This window comes from Poecilia formosa, unplaced genomic scaffold, assembly GCF_000485575.1.
Source record: "Poecilia formosa unplaced genomic scaffold, Poecilia_formosa-5.1.2 Scaffold369, whole genome shotgun sequence".
Classification (NCBI taxonomy): Eukaryota; Metazoa; Chordata; class Actinopteri; order Cyprinodontiformes; family Poeciliidae; genus Poecilia; species Poecilia formosa.
This window is the reverse complement of record NW_006800308.1, coordinates 165783-190116: the sequence shown is the minus strand read 5'-3', so window position 1 is coordinate 190116 and position 24334 is coordinate 165783. Positions and strand designations below refer to the sequence as shown.

At 41.4% G+C, this 24334-nt stretch overlaps 4 protein-coding genes across 5 annotated transcripts in view; 3 read left to right on the top strand and 1 right to left on the bottom strand.

Annotated features, from left to right (window-relative positions):
• LOC103153999 (ribosomal protein S6 kinase beta-1-like) overlaps positions 1 to 4798 on the top strand; it is a 10332-nt gene extending 5534 nt beyond the window's left edge. The window contains exon 7 of the mRNA XM_007575127.2: positions 4122 to 4798. The gene's annotated coding sequence lies outside the window, so the exon portion shown is untranslated. The remainder of the gene's footprint in view (positions 1 to 4121) is intronic.
• rps6kb1b (ribosomal protein S6 kinase b, polypeptide 1b) lies at positions 470 to 9920 on the top strand. Its single transcript, XM_007575097.2, has 15 exons — positions 470 to 661; positions 1559 to 1602; positions 1678 to 1798; positions 1961 to 2029; positions 3448 to 3595; positions 4021 to 4078; positions 5077 to 5177; positions 5947 to 6037; positions 6163 to 6253; positions 6344 to 6451; positions 6532 to 6594; positions 6704 to 6781; positions 6977 to 7084; positions 8594 to 8706; positions 8796 to 9920. Exons 1-15 carry the CDS (start codon positions 593 to 595, stop codon positions 9028 to 9030), a joined length of 1497 nt encoding a protein of 498 aa, XP_007575159.1. The 5' UTR covers positions 470 to 592; the 3' UTR covers positions 9031 to 9920.
• A 58-nt stretch (positions 9921 to 9978) lies between these two features.
• slc33a1 (solute carrier family 33 member 1) lies at positions 9979 to 17840 on the bottom strand. 2 transcript variants are annotated; one of them, XM_007575094.2, is made up of 9 exons: positions 17510 to 17840; positions 16614 to 17071; positions 16376 to 16529; positions 15921 to 16116; positions 14920 to 15119; positions 14644 to 14828; positions 14436 to 14553; positions 14053 to 14268; positions 9979 to 13970 (listed from the first exon to the last, which is right to left on the bottom strand). In XM_007575094.2, the coding sequence occupies exons 2-9, from the start codon at positions 17027 to 17029 to the stop codon at positions 13803 to 13805; spliced, it is 1653 nt and encodes a 550-aa protein (XP_007575156.1). In that variant the 5' UTR covers positions 17030 to 17071; positions 17510 to 17840; the 3' UTR covers positions 9979 to 13802. The 2 variants fall into 2 exon arrangements, with proteins under 2 accessions (XP_007575156.1, XP_007575157.1); XM_007575095.2 differs by having other exon boundaries at positions 17659 to 17839.
• Positions 17841 to 19591: 1751 nt separating this feature from the next.
• The window catches only part of gmps (guanine monophosphate synthase), a 12744-nt gene continuing 8001 nt past the window's right edge, over positions 19592 to 24334 (top strand). The window contains exons 1-7 of the mRNA XM_016662337.1: positions 19592 to 19889; positions 21576 to 21748; positions 21886 to 22000; positions 22157 to 22254; positions 23114 to 23217; positions 23429 to 23622; positions 23966 to 24131. Of these exons, the coding sequence (XP_016517823.1) occupies positions 19863 to 19889; positions 21576 to 21748; positions 21886 to 22000; positions 22157 to 22254; positions 23114 to 23217; positions 23429 to 23622; positions 23966 to 24131 (877 nt within the window). The 5' untranslated portion in view covers positions 19592 to 19862. The remainder of the gene's footprint in view (positions 19890 to 21575; positions 21749 to 21885; positions 22001 to 22156; positions 22255 to 23113; positions 23218 to 23428; positions 23623 to 23965; positions 24132 to 24334) is intronic.

Genomic DNA, 24334 nt, shown 5'->3' with positions numbered 1-24334 from the left:
ATGCCGCTCTATGTGTGATCAGGGTTCCCCCCAGTGTATTATAAGCCTGGCGGGCCACCAGGCTTTACTTGTGATCCCCACCAGGCTTGGCATTGTTTATTTATTTTAGGGGTTTTTTTTTGTCATTGCCTTTTTTAAAGACTTTATAGTTGGTATTTAGGTATTAATCTTACAGTCTTTCAATAATGCATAACTATCAAGTGATATTTTCAAATTTCCTGTCTACTTTAACCATTTTAACTCATGCCAGCCAGATGAATGACAGCCCTAGCGCCCCAAGCACAGGGCTTAGCAAGTTTTCTGTAAGAAACCCCATGTGATAATTCTATAATATAAGAGTTTTATTTTCTGAGATTACTGGTAATAAATATTTCCCTTTTACGCAACCTTCAAGTGTTTGGAGATGTACTAGTATTGAGTGCAGTGGTGCCTTTGTATATGAGACAACACGTTCCCGCCCCCTTGTGGAGCGTCGCAATGCGCCTGCTCGGTGTAGTAGCCGGTTATGGCGGCCGTGCGTGTTTGTCCATGAGGTGGGGGACGCCTGCTGTACCTGCGGTCTGTGACACAGCAACCCGAGCGACTCGCCGCCATGGCCGGAGTGTTTGACATCGATCTGGACCAGCCGGAGGAAAATGTCTCCGACGACGAGAACGATGAGGTGCTTTAGCAGAGGCTGTCAGAGGAGAAACTCCCCGCCGCACCGTAGCTAGCTGCGTTAGCCTGGTCGTCTGCCAGCAGCCACGGCAGGCCTGCAGGCTGCAGCAGCCGGGGCTGTCAGGGCCTCACAAACTGTTTGTTACTATTAGCATGACCGCAAACACAACAAAACAAGCGCCTTTCGTTTTTTATGGCTTTACAGCCCGGTTCAGGACTGACTTTTATGCGTTGTTGGAGCTGTCAGCGTCGCTGTCACGCACGGGTTGTGCAAAACATCCTTACTTGGCCAAAGGTGCAGCAGTGATAAATGTGGCTCCGTGTGCAACAGTTTATTTTGGCAAAATGTGACAGAGTGGGGCTGTGTGGGCTGAGGACTGGCTGCCCAGTAGCTTGTCTTTATACAGGGATAGGAAAACGGCTATTGCTGAGTTTTAGAGCACAAATTGATCTCTATTTAAATTGTCAGTCATGTCTTGTCCAGCCGTCTAACCCAAAAAGTGCGACATGATTGTAAAAAAAGTTGTTGAATGACATGTTTATTTTTCATTGAGATGAAAATAAGGCTAAAGTTCAGCATTATAGTACGTACTGTCTCACAGAAGCTCATGTTTATGTGATTCTCTATGAGGAAAATAATCAGAATCAGTCAATATTAAACATTTAAAATATAGATATGAAGAATATGGTATGGCAGCTTTTTTTGCTTCACATAGGGAAAAAAAAATCTTTTTTTTTTTTTTTCTTAAAGTGCCTGTTATGGTGCATAAATATAACTACTTCACAGGCATAGAGCCAAACTTCAAAGAAAGTTTTAAAATGACCAAATGATTTTATAGCACAGAAAATAACATAAATTTAAAGTCTCCTTTACTCATCAGTGTTCTGCTCTTCCTTACAGACTCAAAACATTGACATCATGGATCAGTGCAGTGGGTTTGAGTTGTAAGTATTCAGTTATGTCACCACTTTTAAAATGGTCCAAAAGAGAAGCCTAATTATTTACATTTGTCTCTGCAGCAATATGGACGACTGTGAGAAGATCGAGATCTCCGAGGACAACGTCAATCAGGGGACGGAGAACATCAGACCAGAGTGCTTCGAGCTGCTGCGGGTGCTCGGAAAAGGCGGCTATGGAAAGGTATGGAGTCTAGTGAACATGCCGTTTGTCTGAGCGGCGTGTGTGGTGAATTATTTTGCCTCTGTAATGTTATGCTGACCCATGTTTTTCCCCCAAACTGCCTGTGTGACTATTCCGAACACTTAATTCTTTCTACATTTTTTTTTTTTCCTTGCTCCGCAGGTTTTCCAAGTTCGGAAAGTTGTCGGAGCTGCAGCCGGCAAAATATTTGCCATGAAAGTTTTAAAAAAGGTATAAAATTTTTTCTTTTGCAGTCTGCCTCTGAGTTGTATTTCACCAAAAGCGCAGATGCAGTTTTGGTTATGTAATCACGCTGTTTGCTTTATAAATTAACATTATATTGCTTCTGTCTGCACATATGGGCTGCTGCTGAAGTCAGTGGTGGGGTAAGATTTCACTGCTAGTTGGTAGACTGCCAGCTGCTCTGCTGCAGCCTCGGCTCTTTAAACGCTCCGCTCGAGCCCATTGGGTCCAGCTTCATGTCGGAGGGATTGCCTTGCACGACCTCGGTGACACATTAAAGAGCTGCTACGTTACGCTCGGGGCGGGGGAGGGGGAGAGAGAGAGTTTTGGTGGCAAAACTTAACAGTGGAAAGCGTAAAACGGCATTTTCGGTAAAGATCTGATGGAGGCTCACAAACGTGGAAGCATATGAAATTTTAAGTCTGTCCAGACTTGTCCAAAAAATCCCCAGCCACAAACACTTGAGTTTATAGCGGAAGTGAAGCTTCTCAACTGAGCTTCATAATGTTTTTCTTAGTTTTCCGCCAGTTTTGTGTTGCTTATAATGTCGCTGTGTAGTAAAACATAAGAACTTTAATCCATTGCCCTCTGGGTCTGCGTGTGTGTATTTTGTGAATTTGGCTGAAAATTTGGAATAAGAGCATCCACCCTAATGTCCCTGCCACCACAGCTCTGAACGCTCGCTGCTGAGACGACAGAGCTGTTGACAGGCAGCTCGTTGGCTGTCAGACAGAAGTGTTCAGTAAACAGAAGTGAGGAGAGCGGCAGAGAGCAGAGGCTGTCGACAGATGAAAAATCAGGACACTCTGCACTTGCACATCTTCAAAGAAAAGGCTGCAGAGGCCTGGTAAGGAGCCACTCTGGGGTGTCTGAGCCAGGAGGCATTTAAAAGATGATTCCTGGCTCAGGCCACAGCTTCACAACTTTTTTTTATTTTTTATTTTTTGAAAAGTCAACCTCAGTCTAATCAAAACTGCTGTGATACCTTTGCTGTCCTGTCATAGTTTCTTTGATAATTCTTTAACTCACATTTAAAATGTAATTAAAACAACCAGAGCAACGATGGCAAAAGGTGGTAGAACTCCACAGAGGGAAATTACAAGCTTGTGCAAACAGGACGTTATCGCTTGCAGCAATTTCTGCATTAACGGAGGGGAGTTTTTATAATGTTCACTTTGCCAAATATAAAAAAATAAAAAATCTGCACATGCAAAATAAAACTTAGCATGCGGATGGAAGGCACTAACACAGAAGAGGAGACAGTTTTAGCTGTCGAAATTATCCAGTGGCCATGCTGCAGTGTGTGTGTGCATATCATGTCACATTTCTTTATATCGTTCATATATATATATATATATATCTTCTTTTTTCGTCTGATTTTATTTCCCTGTGCTTCCGGCCTCCAGGCTATGATTGTACGTAACGCTAAGGACACGGCTCATACCAAGGCAGAGAGGAACATCCTGGAGGAAGTGAAGCATCCCTTCATCGTTGATCTCATCTACGCCTTCCAGACGGGAGGGAAGCTCTATCTCATCCTGGAGTACCTCAGTGGTCTGTAACACTAAAAAAAAAAAAACGCAACACACCAGACCTGCTATTTTTGTCTTTAAACATATAGTCTATAACATTTTATTCTTGTAAATGAGCCTAAGTTTGTATACATGCATTAATAATGTTTCTGTGACATCACTTGCTTGCAACCATTTTATTTTCAGCTTCAGCGTAAACAGAGAAAATATAAAGCAACAGAAGTACTCGGAGTACATATTGTTCCTGGGCAGCAATCTTACACTGTCTCTTTAAGTGGCAGATTAATGCAGCATGAATTGATAATGCGTTTCATAGAGGAAGATGCACTTGCAGCTCATAGGCTGATGATTTATTTTTGTTGTTGTTTTCGAAACATTTTACCTTTTTGGACCGTCCTGAGAACTTGCGCGTTGCTTATTTTGTTAAGATGTTGTTCTGCTGTGCAGGAGGAGAGCTCTTCATGCAGCTGGAGAGAGAGGGCATCTTCATGGAAGACACAGCCTGGTGAGGATTGTTTGGCATCAGATTTCAGTCATTTACTGCTGACATTATTATTGATTTTATTTTATTTTTTCCCCGTTCTTCTGTTTTGCATCATGTGACAGGAAGTCGCTTTTGAAGATTCTTACTTGTCCAAGCAAGTTGTCATGTAGAAGTGTTAATCCAGCTTGCAGTGATAGCGTCTTATGGGAACATTTTAGTCAAATAAATTTGAGTACATCTATTCAATGTTCTGTAATAATTCAGTGGTTGTTTTTGATGCGTCAGGAAAAAGCATCTTTGGTGCTGCTGATCAGAACTGGTCAGAATAAGATTCAGCTCCTCAGCAACAAAAACTCCAGCTGGATTTCATGTGAAACAAAACAGAAATATGTTAAGAACCCTCATATGTCTGCTGTTGGGGATATAGCAGAGGATTTGTGATGAAGTTGGCCAACGCTGGGTTAACTTGTTAAACATCTTGGCATCACAAACTCCAAGACATTGTAGTCTTTCAAACTGATTACGATGGCCAAGTAGGAAATGATTCAGCAGGAACAAAGTTAACTTTCCTCTAAGACGATATAATTTTTCAGACCGGAAGCTGATAGAGAACGTGAGGTGAGCTGGAGCATAAGGGGGGGGGGACACTGGACTCTGGATGAGCTGCAGAGATTGTGCAAAGATAACTGGTCAAAGATCGTTCTCTCTGTACGCTCCAGTCTGGAGAAAAGAGGAGGCCGATGCCTCGTTTCCACTGAGCGGTGCGGCTCGGACTGGCTCCATACACAGATTACTGTCTGGCGAACCGAACTGCATCGACCAAAGTGTTGCCCCTGTGGCGAGTTTTAACACTGTGGCTGCCAATAACGCCTGATATTTAGTTTGAAACAATTGATTATAAATTCAGAACTGTTTTTAGACCTGAAAACATGCAACAGTCCTTGCTTGCTTTAATGTCACATTGACGTGACGTTTGGTGTGATATTATTAGCGTTGATTTAGTCTTTTGTTGCTTGTAGTTTTTACCTCGCAGAGATCTCCATGGCTCTGGGTCACCTGCACCAAAAAGGCATCATATACCGAGACCTGAAGCCCGAGAACATCATGCTCAACAGCCAAGGTTAGTCCGTCCCGGATGATGCGTAACATTTAGAGCCTTTTGAAATATTCGTGCTTCTTGATTTCTTTTTTTTTAATTATTATTATTATTAACACGACAAGTACTGTCTGCAATTTGTTTTATCAGGATTTTAAGTGACAGACCAGCACCATATTTGTGGTTTAGTGATCAAACATTTTGGTTTAGTTTTAAATTAAAAACCATTTTCTCCAGTTGCCACACACCTGACTTAAATTAATGAGTAATCAACAGACTTCTGCAGCATTGGATGGGATCATTTGAATCAGATGTGCCGGAGCAGGGCTGCGTCTAAGACCTAGAGGACCTGGGTTAAGAACCACTGACCTAGTCAAAGTCCAGCCCTAAATTTAATAAAACTTCTGAGTCAAGTAATAAATATTTGCTTGAAACGCTCTTCATCAAATCTAGCCCATCTTTTGAACTATTCTAAAAAGCTACAATTCTCTTAGATGCTTTAAACCCCCAAACATCTGCAGCTTTACTTGTTTTATAAAGTATTCATTCTCTTGCATCGAATAGAAATGCAGTCTTCATATTTTATTCATTAAAAAGAATATGGAAACCATGTCTCTCTTTGACTAATATTTAGCTTTTAGTAATTTAAAAAATTAAAACTTGACACAACGTGGCAAAGTTCAAGGGGTGTGAATACTTTTCAAATCAAAGTTTTATTTAGTGCTGAGCTTCCAGCAGGTGTAATTAATTCACGTAAATGTTGGCATCTAAATATTTCTTGATTTTCCTCCAGGTCACGTAAAACTGACCGACTTCGGTCTTTGTAAAGAATCCATTCATGACGGGACGGTTACTCACACTTTCTGTGGAACCATCGAATACATGTAGGTGTTTTTTTTTATTATTTTTTTTGTTGTTGTTTTTTTTTTGTTTTTTTCTGGGACCTCTGACCCGGTTGCACTCTTCATCGCTAACGGCCTCGGACGCTGTGGGGCTCTCTGTGCTTCAGGGCTCCAGAGATCTTGATGAGGAGCGGCCACAACAGAGCGGTGGACTGGTGGAGTCTGGGCGCTCTGATGTACGACATGCTCACAGGAGCGGTCAGTGGAACGCGCCCAGTTTCGTTATTACTGTTGTGAATAAGCATAGGTATTGCGTTAATAACCCTGGTCTTTCCTCTCTAATTGTAGCCCCCCTTCACAGGTGAGAACCGGAAGAAGACCATTGATAAAATCCTGAAGTGTAAGCTGAGCCTGCCACCCTACCTCACGCAGGAAGCAAGGGATCTCCTGAAACGGGTAACGGTCTCCTGCGTCTGCTTGAAGACGATTATTTGCCCTGCTGCTTTTCTCTTAACATTTGACCGCTGCCTGAACAGCTGCTGAAGAGAAACGCTTCGTCACGGCTCGGAGCCGGACCAGGAGACGCCACAGAGGTGCAGGTGAGAGCAACAGATGCAAAAAGAATATTCTCAAACTTCAGCCGGTTGTTATGAGATTTGCGACCAACTTGTTTAAATTATAATTTTTTTGTGTGTGTGTGTTCAATAGGCTCATCCTTTCTTTCGACACATCAACTGGGAAGATCTACTGGCCCGGAAAGTGGAGCCTCCCTTCAAACCTGTCCTTGTAAGTAAAACCATAAACAGACATTCATTACCTTTTACTATTTGGTGGGGTGTTTTGCTAATGTGCCTAAATAACGCTACGTTAGAGGCTAAGGTTCAAGCCTTCTGCTGTGTCGGATCATCTCCTGCTTGCTTTGGCTGAAACCTCTCATGTTGCCGTAATCCCAAACCCGTGTTTCCTCTCTGGTCTGGCCAGCAATCGGCGGATGACGTGAGTCAGTTCGACTCGAAGTTCACCAGCCAGACTCCGGTGGACAGCCCTGACGACTCCACCCTCAGCGAGAGCGCAAATCAAGCCTTCCTGGTAATAACTTTACTTCACTTCTGCCTTGTTTAGGAGCAAGTTTAATCTGAATTATTAGAGATGCAGTGATCCCACTTTACTTATTCCAATGGAAGTCTTCCACAATTTGTCACATTAGAGTCATAAACTCCAATTGTTTTGCACTTGTATTCACTGGATAGAAAGAAAAGGATTTAAGATGTTTTGTTGATGAATATATACAAAAAAATGTAAAAGGTGTGACAGGTAAATGTAGTCAGGCCCCTGCGCCGCGATACTCTTAAATAAAATCCAGTGCAGCCCTAGTTGCTAAGTGGTAACCAAATGAAAAATATCTGATTCAGTACTGCTCAAACAACCAATGACAAAATGGAAAGAGTCTGGCAGAGCTGCAAACCTACCAAACAGCTCAACTAAAGCTCAGGAGGAAGTCTGTCAATATTACAACTACCAGTCAGTTCGAAATCGATCCAAATGCAAAACATTTAACGCCTGCGTGTGTGTGTGTGTGTGTGTGTGTGTGTGTGTGTGCAAAGCGGCAGCGATGTGCGTCACCTTGAACACGCCATCATGTGGCGATGCTGTCGTACTAAGAGGACACCAGCAACACTCGCCGTTCTGAGAAAGTTGTGACAGTTTGTGGATTATTTTCTGGGACAGGGCAGTGGATTAGGATTGGCGAGGAGATGGGTGGAGCTAAATACAGAATGATCCTGGAAGAAAACATGTTCAAAGCTGCACAAGATTTGAGATCGGAGCAGAGCTTTGGCTTCCAGCAGGAACATGTCTCTGAAGATCAGCTCAGAGCTACATTAGGGATCTCAAGCTCTAGTCTGGGTCATTATCAGAACCCTCTTGAAATTGATTGGAATTTTGGAACAATGACCCGTCTAAAAAACTAAAAACATTTCCATGTGTTAAAATGACCCAGTCAAAGTCCAGAGATAAATTCACCTGAAAATTAATTTTAAAAAATTGATGATCAGATTCCTTTCACCTAATCCAACTGCTAAATGCTAATAAACATTTTAGCATCCATAGACGTAAACAGCTAGAAGAGAAATTATCCAAATCACTTGCAGGTGTAACTGCAGTGAAAGGAGATAAATTTAAAATAATTAATTAAATGAAATGCTTTGTGGATTTTTATTGGTAAAAATTTGCAAACCTTCTGTGATTTCCCTTCACATTTATGCGCTCTGTTGTGTTTGTCTTCCCAATGGGATGCATCTGAAGTGTGTGGTTGGGATGTTGCAATGTGTGGAAAGTTGATTGCGAGGCATTCTACAAACAGGATTGTTGCTCAACAGGTAAATGTAACAAAAAATGACCATAAAAGACAAATGATGTGTTAGGTTGTTGACGCTTTCCGTATGTTTGTGCTGTATAATTGGGTTCAAATTAAACCTAGAAATGTCATAATAAGAGCCCAGAAAAGTATGGAAGTTTGCAGAAAGTTGTGCAAAAAAAAAGAAAATCTCCATAATTAAAAGGCTCGTTCCTCGTTTCCTTCCTCCGTGGTTTTCCCAGGGTTTTACGTACGTTGCGCCATCAGTTCTGGAAAACATCAAGGAGAAGTTTTCCTTCGAGCCAAAGATCCGCTCCCCTCGGCGCATCATGGACAGCCCAAGGACTCTTCTCAGGTTTGTCGGCTGGTTTGCAGCAGCTCTGATTATTTGCATGACTCGTTAACCTGCAGCCTCTAACCTGTAGTCTCTTACTTCCTTCTCAGCCCGGGCTGGTCTCGCAGTCCCCTCATCCCCGGCGTGGGACAGAGCGTCCTCCCGTCTCCTCTGGAGCAGCCCATGGATCTGTCCACCGCAGAGCAGATGGACATCACTAGTAGCGCCGAGGCCTCGGCTCCGCTCCCCATCCGACAGCCTGCGGGGGTCAACCTCGCCCAGATGAAGCAGCAAGCCTACCCCGTCATGGCCAAACGGCCCGAGCATCTACGTATGAACCTATGACCCCTGACTTCATCTCTTCTCCCTCTGGTTTGGTGATATTTTTTAAAGGCAAAGAAACAGGAACGGATGCTAGAGACAAAGAGAATCCAAACTTCTTGCACATCTGCACACTACATGTACTGTCACGACCTGGAGTGTGCGCTTGGGGCCGGCACTCCGGCAGACTACAGTTCAGTGCTGAAGGTGACGCCGTCGCCCCGTCGACGTCGATCATTTCTCACACTATGGTATGGTTGGAGGTGAGACGCAGTCAGTCTGCTGGACTTTAAGATATCCAAAGTGCTTTGATCTCTGTTAGTCGATGCCAGTAAGCTCTACTGGATGGATTGCTGACATGCTTCCTGGTTCTGGATTATGATCTGAATTAGGATTAATATAAAAAAACCCAAAAAAACAAGTGGATTGTGACGATCAGACAAAAAGAGGCTCTATAAACAAAAGGTTTTGCTTTGTTTTACGAAGTCTTACCAAGTGGATCCATTTTCTGTGCTGTGCATCAACTTATAGAGCCTCCATTAAATAAAAAACCCAAAAACTATCAATTCTTTAAGCAGTTGTGTTGTGAAATGACATCATGTGGACTCCATACTTGAGTTATCACTCTTATAATTCAGCTCCTTATCAACGGCAACGTATAGCTGGTCTCTGTGCTGATTGCGTAACACCACCTCCGGCTCTCCTTCCGGCCGCTCGGAGACGCTCAGGGCGTCCGAAGCTCCAGAACCAGTTGATCTGGTCTCACCATCTGCAGCTCTGTGAAGGTTCAGAGCTCCAAAGACCCGGAGACGCAGCCACAGCCTCCTGCCTCAGCATTAACTTGTTCAGGAAAAACAATTTTACAACTCTTGAGACGCAAAAAGAAATTATGAATAAACTGTAAAGAAAACATGCGCATCATGTCTGTTTGTTTTCCCTCCAACAGTCACAGAAAAAGAGACGCAAACCTGATGAAGTGTATGTTTTTAATTACAAATATTTATTGAGATCTCAATATTCAATCACTTTTAGTCGTTCTTTTCCTTCGGCGGGATTCTGTTACAACGTGGGATTTACTTTGAACTCGGTTTATTTGTGTAGCATCGCTTCACTCATTAACAAATGTCACCTCAAGGCACTTCACAGGACAAACGGGTCCAACCACCATCCAGAAGTGTGCGACCAGATTAATCCAACCATTAAGATTACACACATTCCAGTCTGTTCCCAGTTATGACACAAGCACATGGTGACAGTGGAAGGAAAAGACTCAAGGTAGTAAAAACAAGCAGAACTTGAGAGCCTGAGAGCAGAGCAGACACAGAAATCCAAGAGGATCTACAGAGTATCATAAGGATGGTAAAATAATTTTCAAATTCAGACTTTCCAGGTTCCACCTTCGATACAAAAATGACGTCAAAATTTCATTTTGTTCCATCCAATTGAAATTAAGCCTTTAGAACCACAGTGGTTATGATTTTATTTTATTTTATTATCTTAAAGACTTTGGAATGTAGAAAAAAAATTCCAATTTAGTAAATGCTTCAATTCAGATGTCTTAAGTTGATCTAATTATTCCTGGAGAAGTCCATAGCTTCTAAGCTTTGGCTTCATTAGTCAGATATTAAAAACAGTTTGTTTGTAAGGAAAATGAAGAAAAAAGAAAAAAAATTCACTGACAATAAAACCATCTGTCAATAAACCTTTGAAAGCCTTTTAAATCGCAATTTATTTGACCAAAACCTTTGTTTTTGTGCGGACAAGAACAAAACGTCAGATGCAAATAAATGTAGACGGGGCCCGAGTCTGGACAAATTTGTTTTGGCACCCTATTGTGGAATTTGAATCGCAGTAAACTAAAGCTGTGCAAGAACTAAAAATATATATATTATGAATAGAATAAAATAATATAATAAAACTCTTAAGTAGTTGCCCACCACCTGGAAAAACACCAATTATCAAACTAAATCAGTAAACAGTGTCAATGACAGAACTATCTAAATGGATGATCTGCAGCAAGTAAATATAAAACATTCTCATAATATTGCTGTGAGCCGAGCTTAATTAATGTCTAATATAAAAAGGACAGATACACATTTAAAAAGAGTAGAAGGCTCAGGAACAGAAAAAAAAACACGTAATTTAGACGCTTTTCCCTTGTTTCCTGTTGTCCAACTAATTCATTTGATGTAAATCATGCTTTCAGTGCATTTATTATAAACAACAGCAAGTACCAGCTCCTCAAATCAATATATTTAATGTATTTCACAAGCTACAAACGACCCTTATCAATGTTTTCACCAGGGAATTTTGGTAACCACCATTCAGACGTTACACTCGCACTAATCGTCCCTCATGGCTGATACGATGTAAAGGTATCCATGACATCATCCACTTATCTAAACAGACTAAATAGATATTAAATGTTTCCTGTAATAATATGAACTTGTGCAGTAAATGCAGTTACAATGCAACCAACAAACTGGAAAAAGCTGCACTGAAAAGATTTCCCAAACCAATATACTGACCATCGTTTGTAATTGCTCATGGAAGTTTTGTATCATTTTAAAAAGGCAAAATGACGTTTCGGCATCTCCATTCATTTAACCATATAGACGACGACGAGTTTTTAGATTACAAAGTGCAAATCTAATTCTTCTCTAAGGAGCGCACACTTCCACTGGCGCACAGAAACAACTGGCGGATTAAAGCTCTAGTGTGTTGAGAAACTCAAAGGAACTTGAGTACCTTCACAATTATTTGAGGGCAACAGTGTAAAGTGTGGGTAATTAGCAGTCCCCCTTCTCTGCCACATGATGGCAGCATAACCTACCTTCATTTTTCAAATTCAGATAAAAGTTTTGACAATGAACTGACTTGAAGACACTAAACAAGGCACGGTTTAAAGAAACAAAACCAACCACAATAGAAATGATGAAACATGTTAGAAATCTGAGTATTTTAAATCATAACAGGTTGAACTTGGGAGTTGGGCAGCAAACTATGAAGCCGGGTTGAGTGTGTCCATCCCGCTCTGCAGTACTTCAGCGTCACACCGTCACTAATCGGTTGTAACGTCCTGAGTTGGGATCACAACACCGTCCACCGTAATGATTCTATTTTTAGGGTGACATGAAATCAAAGTAATATTTTCAGTCCGCCGAAAGCAACACGGTCAAAGGAAATAAAATATGCAGATTATTTCTGTGTAAATTATTGATCTAGCTAACGTACACGGCTACGCGATAAAAGCAGCGGTAGCGCTGATTGTTTACAATGTATTTAAACATGTGCGTCTCGTCTGGTGGCCGGTTTCAGTCTTGTTCAGCTGGATGCAGCTTGTGAAAATCACCGTCTCTGTTGCAACTTTCTAAATTAGGCTGCACAGTATATCACCATGGTAACAGCGGTAGCACACGTTTGGAATGTAGCAACTGATGCTAACGTACTCAAATTCATACCGTTAGCATTTTCATCGTAATCTGGTATTCGTGCTGCTGGATTAGTGCAGCAGAAATCCACGCGTGAGAGATTACAGTGGCCAGGAGTGGAATAGAAGTGAATTTATTCTGCTCTCGGCATATTTACCAGCAATCATGCCTTCTAAGTTAAAGTTAATTTTCTGCCGCCTAGGATTTCAAATTGCAATCTTCAGGCTCAAATAAATAATCCAAACATTCCTTTGCTATTTTCAGGACATAAACATCTGAACCAGCAGCAGATGCTATAATGCACATTATAAAACAAAATGTTGTGCATAAATGGGGATAATCGTGTCATTCCTTCATTTTCTTTTGAATACAAAACTACAACACCTATCAATGAACTTGCCGCCCCTGTTTTTCTCTTCTGTACTACAGTCAGAGGACGAACAGAAACCGGCAGGTCAGAGGTCAAAGAAAACCAGAAACTGGCAGGGGCTTGATTGGTCCAACTTTATAACTAATATGACTGATATGAAAGTACAAGACAAATATTTAATGCAGCACCCTTCTACAATGGAGGAGACAAAAATTATTTTATTCCTTTGTATGGATTTAAATTATAAATATTATATTATAGTACAGTATAGTATAGTATATTATAGTATAATATTTATAGAATACTATAAATATTATAGTAAGATGTCTCCCAAAATGTTCTCCTTAGTTAAACTGAAACAGGGACAATGAAGAGAAGATATTTCTGCATACTGTAGATATTCTTTATCCTTTTTCTTTTTAAAACATTTATACGTAACCGCGTCCTATTTCTCTAACTGTTTCCCTCTGAACTGCACTGAGACTCTTTTCCTGCTTCGTAGTTCAGGTCAGGGATATGAGGAAAAATCTTCACATGTGCTTTGAGTTAAGATTAGTGCATCTGGCTCTGTGAATATTCCTTTCATATAAGAAAGATAGATGGGTTTGAAGATGAAGTACTAAAACCCATAAAGCATCTTAAAAAATTCTTTTTTCAGATGAAAAAAAAATAATTGTCAAGATCTTCTTTGACCCAGCCTTTGTTTGGTTTTGCTTAAGCAGCACAACATGGTAAAAATCTACTAGGACACTTTATAAGACGGCGGCAATAGTTTAAAAAAAATAAAAATAAAAAGAAGAAGACAGCGATGGTGGCTTACTTCATATGTGTGTACATTAAAGTGGCATGTTTAATGGTAAGTGTCTCCTCGATCTGGCAGCGAAAAAGCCAGACCAGAGCAAAACGTTGCTGTGTGGGAACGACTGTGAGTCCAGCTGGTTTTGGAGCAGAAAATGAAGGTGCAGCTCACTACTGAAATGTCTGTAGGATTCGTATCACTGGTTCACCCTGCATCTCCACGCAGACGAGCTCTGCTCCTGCAGCCGCCTCATCCTCTTCCCCAGCCACAGCCACCACAGCAAACCGATGACGACACACACCACAGACTCCACGTAGTAGCCGTCCATGGTCGTCACACAAACGCCTCCTTCCTTGACGCACAACTGGAGGGGGGAAAAAAAGAGGGGTTTAGTTTATAAATAAAAACACACCCTGTGGTTTTCTGCTCTCTCGCGTGCCACTCACCTCCGCCTCCAGTGACGAGCTGCAGCTCTGTCCCACGGCCCCCTGGCACTCCTTAGAGGTCAGAGGGTCGACCATCCACAGAGCCACGGTGGAGGGCCAGTTTCCTCCCAGGTTAGTGACTGTGTTAAGCAGCGTCATGTAGGTCCCTCCTATGAGGGGGTCACTCACTTTGGCGTGGAAGGCCATGCAGGCCACATACATGCTGTACAGCGCCACCTAGGGACACCAAATTAAAAAACAAGGTGTTTAAGTGTTTTACTGTGAGAGGTTTGCAAACGCTCATCATCCGGTTTACTTGAACAGGTTTCAGGAAGTCAGACTGGATTTGACGGTTGTAGTTAAGCAGAGCAACCAGCAGAGACAAACGGAGAAAAACAACAAACCTGATGCAATGCATAGCTGAGCAGGATTATGGCGTAGTAGTAAAGTGGGAATCCTCCTTCTTGCTTCACATGGGGGGTCCACCATACCAGCAGAGCGTACTCAAGCCCGATAAGCAACCTGCGTAACAGAACAGGACTCCGCTAGCTCTTTGCTTACAGCATACAAACACAAAGTGAGTCAACTTCTCCACTTTACGTGAGCGCTTACCGGAACGGAAAGGCTTTATAAAAGACGTCAAGGGGTCGGGGCCCCGCCGTGTATCTGCTGATGATCACCGGCAGAAGGATCTGCAGAGGCACCATGGGAACCGCCAGGAGCGCCAGCTGCTCTTTGGGGACTCCAGCCTCCACCAGCTTCAGACCTGTAACGGCATCTGCTGCAGAGAAACCGATCTAATGCAAAAAAAAAAAATAAAATATTTTCACCATGAGTTTTCTTCAGATACAGACAACACCAGTCATCTTGCTGTTAGCAGTTCTGTACTTTAGCTGTGAGGAGCAGGGAACAAAAAGTGAAGACTGTGGGCATCTTGACGATGGAGAACAGGAGCCTGTAGGTTTCCGTGACACCCTGAGTCTCTTCCGGGACGTTCCTCCTGCCTCTGCTGTGATCGTTCTCCCTTTTGAGGATGGCCACCAGGGTAGTGGAGACTAGGAATATAACCCCCCAGAAAAATAAAAAATCTGCAACAGAAGAACAAAAGATCGACTGAAATCATCAGCCTAAACCTAGCAGAAATAAGAAAAACAATCATTTTCAATACATCAGCACATCTTGTACATTTGCCCCATTCTGCCTTGCAAAGATTCTTCAAACATTTGCGGTTTAAGACGTATGCTTGGCATAATAGCAGACGTTTGGTTTCTTCAGACCATGATGCATTCACCCGCAAGGTTTGGGAATATTGTAGTCAGTCCAGGATGTTTAGTGTCAAGTCTTCAAACCTCCTTTCTTACTGAATTCCTAATTCTAAAACCAGAGATCCCAACAGCCTCTTCCGTGTTGCTGTTTTGTCTCTAAAATGATGTGCAAGTTTAATAATTTCACCGCTGCAGTACATTCTTTCCAACTATTGGTACCCGCCTTGCCTGTGCTATTGTTAGGTATATATTTATGTGGAATGGTTAGGTAGTCTGATACATTTGTATGTTCAGATCATTGAGTTAAAAGAAGAGCTGGACAGCTGAGGTTTATTTCAATTCAGTCTGATTTGCCATAACTGATGAGAGGCTTGTACCAACAAACACGAAATGTTGAAATTGAGTCAAAGGTGTGTCAAAGAAGTATTAGTGTAAAGGTGTGCCGCCCTTATGCAACCAGATTACTGCGGCTTTTTTTTTTTTAAAAACCCACCTCTAGCAGATTTCTTTGATTTTAATTTGAATGGTACAGGAAACGTTAAAGTAAAACATTTTAAAATCATTTATGATTATATGTATTTTTTACACCACACCTCAGAATTCAACAGTGGCGTGTCCATGTACCTGGCAGGGTGACGATGCCGGTGTCTTTGGGCACTATTCTGAGGTACTTGTTGCAAAATTCAGCAGACTCCAGAGCCAGAAAGAGCACGTTCCCCAGGAAATACCCCGCCGTCTGGCCTACGGAGTTGCAGGTAGACGCATAGCCCACATTTTCTCTAGACAACATGGTGAGGGCCCAGCCATCCACAGCTATATCCTAGTACACAGAGAGAGATAGTGAGAGAGAAAGAGAGAGAGAGAGAGAGAGGGAGAAAGAAGAAGTTTTAAGTTTGTACTTAGAATTTTCTTTAGCAAAAGAAAATAATTTTTTAATTTCATTGATTTTTGAAACAAAAGTTGCACATTTTATCTTTCCACTTCATAATTCTGTGGCGCTCTACCTGTAGGGTGAAACAGTTCATGGGGACACGAAAACTTTTGCAAAGCACTGCATATGTGTGCTTGTTAATGGTTACCTGTGTGGCTGCCAGGAAGGCAAGCATAAAGAAGACTGCAGTGAGCGTGCCCACCTTGGGCCCCTCCTCGCTCTGCAGCAGTGAGGTGACTGTTGCCGAAAGATAGAGCATGAACAGCCCCAGCAGGTACTGAGTGGGCACCAGCCACGACTTCCTGCAGAAACACATGACAACAAGCTCAGAGACGAAAACAAAAGCATATATAACAGTATCATCCGTACTTGGGTGTCCGTCATACCTTCTCCCAAACCTGCTGAAGTACAGGGCGTCCACCAGCGGTGCCCAGAAAAGCTTCAAACTGAACGGCCAGAAGACGAAGCTGAAGAAGGCTTGGTCTTTGTAGCTGACGCTCTTGCTCTGTAAGATTAGGGGGATGCTGCCAGCCAGTCCCAAGGGAATCCCTTGCAGCACATAGAGGAACAGGAGAAGTGCTATATTCCCCAGTTCACCACGGATACCCGGCCGAACCCGGTGACGCCTCCTGTTCTCTCTGTCTGAGCTCCTGATGAGGCTGTCTGCCTCCTCTTCCGTCTCCGGCTCAGGAGAACTCGTCTCCCCTCTGTCCATTGAGCCGATGTGCTCAGACAGGGTGGAGGCACCTGGTACTCTCCTCTGTCGCCCGTTCCTGCGTGTCGTCAAATCTGAGGGCTCCATGATGGAGCAGAGGGCATCAAACCTGCTGTGCCCACAATAAATCTGGAAGAAGAAAATAAAAATACCCATAAAACAATTACATGGAGTTTCTAGTCTGTCTTTTGAGGCTTCTGGGTAAATCAGCTAATGTCTTCTCCAAATGTGCCATGGTTGGAAAGGTAAATGTAAATAAATTATTGAAATCCATTGAAAAAACGGCGGAAAGGAAGAAACACACTCAGAAGCAGGTTTGATTTAAGGTGTGAGAAGAATCATCAAAAAAGTGCTACATTTTAGAAATGTCAAGAATACATCCATTGATCTCTAACAGGAAGTATAATTATAAGCCAAGTCAGTGAAAAATTAACATGAGGTTTGCTGGTTTCACTCTGGTGTCGTTTAAAAGTAAACAACATTGTACGCTCACAGAATAAACTCAGAAACAGCCACAAATCATGCACAAAAGAAAAGAAAAAGGAAAGCGGATGGGTTCATGCATACCTGGTGATGACAGCATGCCAAAGCAGAAACAAACACACAAAATTAGAGGAATGAGTGAGTCAATCAGCGGCTTATTTCATAAGATTGTTCGGCTAAAACACGGTAACGTCCTAATAGATGAAATGAATAAAGAGAAATAATTAGACTACCGTTTAACTTAAAAACACATCGGTGGACAAAAACACAGGACAGCCAAGAAGAACGTAGTGTGCAGCACGGAAATGTGTCCGGGTAACTTTAGCTGACGTGTCTGAAAACGTCACTGCACGAAGTTCCTCTTCAGAAGCAATGAGCAAAAAGACGGAAGGTTTTTTGCTATGGAAGGAAACAAATCCAACGCCTGTCTTCCGAGAAGGAAAAAAAGAGAAGATACTCAATATACAACAACAAAAACAACAACAACAACAACAACAACAACAACAATAATAATAATAATAATAACAATTATAATAATCATAATAATGTTATGTCTAAAGCAAAAACGAAATGGGAAAGATAAAACAAAAATCTAAACTTTTGAATTTGTCATTATTTTGATATTGATTATTTCTTCTAAATAAAACATCCAGATATGTTTGCGGATAGAAAAAAATAAAAGACAAATTAAACAGGAGAAACTAAATGCAAAATGACAAGCTGCAATAAAGTAATTGGCTCTCATCCATAATAAACAGATGCATTGAAAGATAAAAGCAACAACTTTTAATACCAAAATAAAATGTAACTACAGTAAAATACAATCCAGTTAAATGGAATGGTAAAAACTCAGTTTTATTGGTTTATGAGTTTGAAGTCTCCAGGATGGATTGCCAGACTTTTGAGCATTAACAACCACACTTTTCTTTGTAGTGACAAAATGACCGGTGGAGTGTCGCTTGCTTATTCAGCTGGTTAAATCAAAATACAACAGGAATGCATGCAGCAGCAGACATGATCCTGATGAACACTAAACTTCATTACAAAGTTTAGTCTTAAATGAGTGATTTTACTTCAATCGCCATAAAATACAGGCAATTTAAAAAGTTTTCCCCCCTTAGCCATGCTCTACCTTTGTTTATTTTATGGCCACACAGCTAGAACAAATTAAAACACTGCGCTATTAAAAGAACCCATTCCTTGTATATATTAGAGAAGGCATATTACTTTAGAACTGTTTTTTTTTTTAAAAGATGACTGGACAAAATTTACTCAAGGATAACATTGTTTGAAATTATTCTTTTGCTTAATCTAGATAGTATTTAATCACATTGTGATGTGGAGTCATGATGCACCCATGACTCCACATTAAATTAAGATGTAATGAATAACGACATGGTCAGGCTTGCGGGTTGGTTTGAGCCCATGTGAAGTTGCTTATCCCAACTGCAAACATGTGACAAGACAGAGGCTTATTTTAATGACACAGCATGTGATGAAAGGACTGATGTAAAGCTGCCATTACCACCACTTACCGAGATATAGTTTGAGATGAAGGGATGCTATTACAATACCATATTTTCACCCCTATTTCACTAGACCTACCATGCTTAAATCACTTAATGTCTGAAGATATCTGTTAACATGTTTACCTGGTGCATCTACCAATCACTCTCATTTAAGACCTCAGAGGTCAGTGTTGAAAACCATTTGACCTTCAGGTGAAACTTTGATAGATCCTTCCACTTGGATTTTACACCTATATTAGCTAGTTTAGGGAATGTTTTTTCTCAACATAATCTAATCTGCATTAGCTCAGTGCAAAATATATAAATCTTTTTTTCCCCCCCACAGGTCATATGAGGTAAGATTTCAGCTTCCTTCTAGGTAAAACGAAATAGCTAGAGAAACACACCCTCCAGGGTGTCTTAGCAGAAGATGGAAAGGCATTCATCAATGCTTCATCTTACTCGTTGCATCCTCACGGGCTAAGAGTTGGGATGTTGGAGTCAACTCTTTGAAGAAATTTTAATGAGTAACAACAACAATTTAATTAAAAAAAAATACTTTTTGAATTAAATAAAATTATGAAACATCTGTTGGCTAGTGGTATTTAAGCTCCGTGTACATACAAACCCACCGTTTATTATTATTGTTTAAAGGTAATTAAAAGGGCCGTCCCGTCTCTATTTGCTGTAGGCTGATTGTCAGCCTCCAACGCAGAGGCAGTCCTACCCTTCCCCTTTACTATCTGTTGAATTTCACTTTGCGCTCCACCCATGAGGGGAGAAAGCGGAGCTTCACTAGACCCACAGCACAGTCTGCCTCTCCAGCAGTAGTCGGCGTGCTGATCCAGGAGCTAACCAGCAGCCCTCTTTCAGTGTGAGACCTGGGACAGTGAGGCGAAGGGGAACACTGAAAACAGCGGCAGACCCCCATGGCTCTGTGCAACGGAGACAGCAAGGTCAGTGGATAGGTTACTCCGCGCCGCGACTCTAGTACCGAGTGGCCCGGGTGACTTGATGTCGGAAGCCGTAGTACCCGCGGTTTATAGACGGCCTCTGTGCACCTCAAGGGGGGGAAAGTTAGTCAGCATGTTACCAACAGCCCCACGGAGGTGCGGGTAGTCCGCTGTGTGCCTGTTGCAGTTTCCCCATTTACATGTTGCTCATAACTGCTAACTAGCTACGCGTCATATATCAGACTCATCTGACATGAAAGCAAGTCTGTCACATATTTTTCCCACCATTTGCGTCTTCGTCGAGTAAGTGCCTGCAGCTGCTGGCGCGACGTGGTTTTTAGCATAGCTCTGTTAACCGTGCTGCTAACGGGCTAACGCTACTTACTGTGTGTTCTTCGCTCGCTAGCACGCTACCACTAGCTAGCAAGCGTTAGCCGGGATGAATATGTTAGGACAGCATCGTTAACAGTGTAATAATTACACAATATTTATTTATTTTAGCCGCAGGATCGGCTTCGAAACTAAAACGTTAACTTGCGTCAATCTCGTTTACTTTGCAAGGCTGCTGTCACTCAGTTTGAGCTAAAATAACGTCACTTTAAGTGTCAGTCTGCTAACAATCTGACGAGGCTAGTTTGAGCAAACTTAAAACTGACACTGCGATGTTAGCGGGTCATCTGGTAAGTACTTTTCCTGAGCATTCTTGGTTACTAAATATTTCTATCCCACCTCTAGGTATTAGAACAGCATATTGTGCATTTTAGAAACAACTAAAAATATGCTTTCACTTTTCACGTGGGTCATATTTCTCGTTTTATGCTCTTCATGGGTTTGTTTTGATGTGGTTTATTGGTTGGCGCTTCCATTTCTGTAGGTCCTCAACTGATGTGTGTTTGTCACTCAAGCATATGCCATAAAACAAAGGTTCCATAATACCTCGACATGGACCAAGATCCTAGAGTAAACATGACTCAATACCCTTTTAAATACTTGTAGTCCATGAACCTTTTTTCCTCATCAGCTTATAAAGGGGTATATTTCACTAGAAAATTTAATGTAACACATTAAGACTCTGACTAGATAAATGGTCCAGATGTTACAGAAAGGAGCCATGCCCGGCTAGATTTGCTATTCTCTCATTATCTTCTGATAATGAGAGAATATTATCTCTCCCACAATGCTCTGTGGGATGTTTAGTACTTTAGTGTTTCATAAACAGTTTTTTTTTTTTTTGTAATATTGTTTCTGTTTTTGGTAATCTCTCTATCAACATCCTTCCCTGAAATCCCGGTTTCCCTCTTTTAGCTCCAGTTTCACTGGACCAAAATGTCCATTTAAGAAGCTGCTCAAGCTAATAACCCTTGACTAGCTTGAGGTTTCACATGATTTTTCTGAATGGTTGCAGCACGTTTTAAAAGAGTGCCTGTCTGTCTAGATGTTGTGGCTCACATGTTCCTAATCACGTTACGCCTATTTGTGAGTCACATTTTCCACAAGGAGGTCAAAGATGGAGCACAGGAAAGTTTTGGAGAGGTTGACTTCACTGTGCCGGCTCTCGTGCAGAACTACCGACTTGGCATTGACAAGTCTGTGTTTATGTAACTCTCGCATGCGTTTCTCTTTTTAAAGACATGAAAACAGATGAGATTTGATCAACATGTTAATGTGTCTGTGAAACTCCATCCACAGCTGGATATCAGCACCTCAGCGCAGAACGGATCTTGCGAGGGGGCGGTTGCCATCCTGGATGCAGGAGCACAATATGGGAAGGTGATCGACAGACGAGTGCGGGAGCTGTGTGTCCGCTCAGAGATCCTCCCTTTAGAGACCCCTGCCTTTGCCCTCAGAGAACAGGGTTACAGGTGAGAACCCTGGGGGTGGGGAAGTGCCTTTATTTTATAGTTTTTCTCCCTTTTTGTATGCTTTCTTTAAATTGAAGTGTGAAGGTGTTTTGTGGTTTTGCACTGTCTTTATGGTTTTTCCTCTTTTCACTCCTTAGAGCCATCATTATTTCAGGCGGTCCAGCCTCTGTTTACGCAGAAGATGCTCCTTATTTCGACCAGGCCATATTCACCATAGGGAAGCCCGTACTTGGCATCTGCTATGGGATGCAGGTAGCTTTATCTATGCTTCACACTTGAAGCTGCTGTTTGCCTCTTAAGAAAAGGAACAGCAATATTTCCTCTACTCTCTGAAATGATTTACTGTATTTCAAGCGCACCATAACTGAGTCGGTGTGTAATTATTAACTCTGTGTTTGTTTGCCATAGATGATGAATAAAGTTTTTGGCGGTACAGTCCATAAAAAGAGCGTAAGGGAGGACGGAGTGTTCAACATTGTGCTGGACAACACGTGCTCCCTTTTCAGGTAATGTAGAAACTTTTTATTCATTAACTATCTGAAGTATGCAAGTGTAATTGTTGCAAAAAATATTAGTTCAAAGGTTGTTGTTGTTATGAAATATGTACTTTTTTAAAATTCATGTAAATTCTCCCGGCTTTAGGACTGCAGCGATCGATTATTTTAGTAATCGATTATTCTGATGATTGACCAATTAAACGGATTAAAAAAGACTGGCACATTCTGCAGATTTTATATAATATAAATATTTTTAAAAAACCTTACTAAACAAATAATTCAAATCTTGTTTTAAATAAGAAAAAAACATTTTCTTGCCTAAAAGAAAAAGAACATAGCATTCTATTTATAACAAATGATGCATTTGTAGTAAAAAAAAAAATAACATTAACGTGAAAATGTTATTTTTAACAAATAACCTTTTTTGAAGTTCGTATCTTCTAGTTAACAATCAATTACTAAATTAGTTGATAATTGATTCGTCACAATCCAGTTAATTGTTCTAGCCTTACTTGCCCTGCAGCATATTTCACTCAACTTTAAATTTAAACTAATCTTAACTACATTGCAGACTTACTTATTTAGATAAGTTTAACAATAGGTAATCTTTAGTCACATTAATTCCTTTACATTTTATTTCTTCTTGAAAGATGCAATTTCTCACACAATCCGAAAAAAAACAAAACCCATTTGATCAGAAATATAAAAGTGTCGACAAATTTTTCCCTCTGATATGACAAAAAATGTCACAATTATTGTTGTTCTAGACTCCTACCACAAGCACTGGGGGTACGCAATAATTATCACCCAACAGATCAGTAAACGCTTCATATCTTCATTTGACGCTTGTGTGCGTGTTTCTTATCAGAGGCCTTCAGAAGGAGGAGCTGGTGCTGCTGACCCACGGTGACAGTGTGGATAAAGTGGCTGATGGCTTTAAAGTGGTGGCTCAGTCAGGGAACATCATCGCTGGTGAGGAGCACTTCAGATAGCCTTTACCCAGAGTTTGCATAATCTGCATTGTTGTCATAAAACCTATAAGCATGCATAAACTCATGTGCATATTTTAAAAACAATATGCAGCGTATTCTTTGCATATTAGAGTGGTTTTATTCAAAAGTTCAAACGGCACATTGTTCGGTCATGATTTTTTTTTTAAAAAAAAGCCCTGCTTTCAATCTAGGGATTGCTAATGAGCAGAAGAAGCTGTATGGGACCCAGTTTCACCCTGAGGTCGACCTAACAGAGCGAGGGATGGAGATGCTGCGCAACTTCCTCTTTGAGATTGCGGGTTGCACAAGTAACTTTACCGTGCACAACCGGCAGGAGGTTTGCATCAATGAAATCAGAGAAAAAGTGGGCGCGTCTAAAGTTCTGGTGAGTGAAACTGCCTAAACTTGGAGGGAAAAAAAATGTTTTGCTTTTATTTCCTTCTGGAAGAAAGAATATTTTCTGACTATTGAACTTCGTGTGAAGTGCTGTAGCTGATTAGGAGGCGGGTACAGTAGTGGCAGTTTGAAGATAAGTGGCAAGATTTGAATTCACTCTGTTGAATTAAAGTCCTGACTTGGTTCTGCGCTTTAGCGGGAGTTTTAAACTTCACCTTTTTTTTCACAGCGCCCTAGGTGGTTAAGTCATAATGATGAGTTGTGTAAAATAACATTAAGTTGATAAAATATTGATCTTGGTTCAACTCAAAGTAATTTCTTGGTATCCACAGGTGCTTTTGAGCGGTGGAGTCGACTCGACAGTTTGCACTGCTCTCTTGAACAAAGCTCTAAACCAGGAGCAGGTGATAGCAGTTCACATCGACAACGGCTTCATGAGGAAGAGAGAGAGTCTGAGTGTGGAGGAGGCCCTCACCAAGCTGGGCATTAAACTCAAAGGTAGGAAACACGCTTTTAGTTGCTCTGTAGTTACTGGAGAAGTATTTTTATCTGGATCTTCTACAGGAAACATTTGAAGATTTTGCTAATCTGTTTCGGCTTTTAAGAAAAGTGGTTAAGTTGTGGCATTTACAGGTTGATAAATGTGAAAAATCAGATTTTCAGTCACATTCAAAAGTGAACCTTGTTTGTTTGTTTGTTTG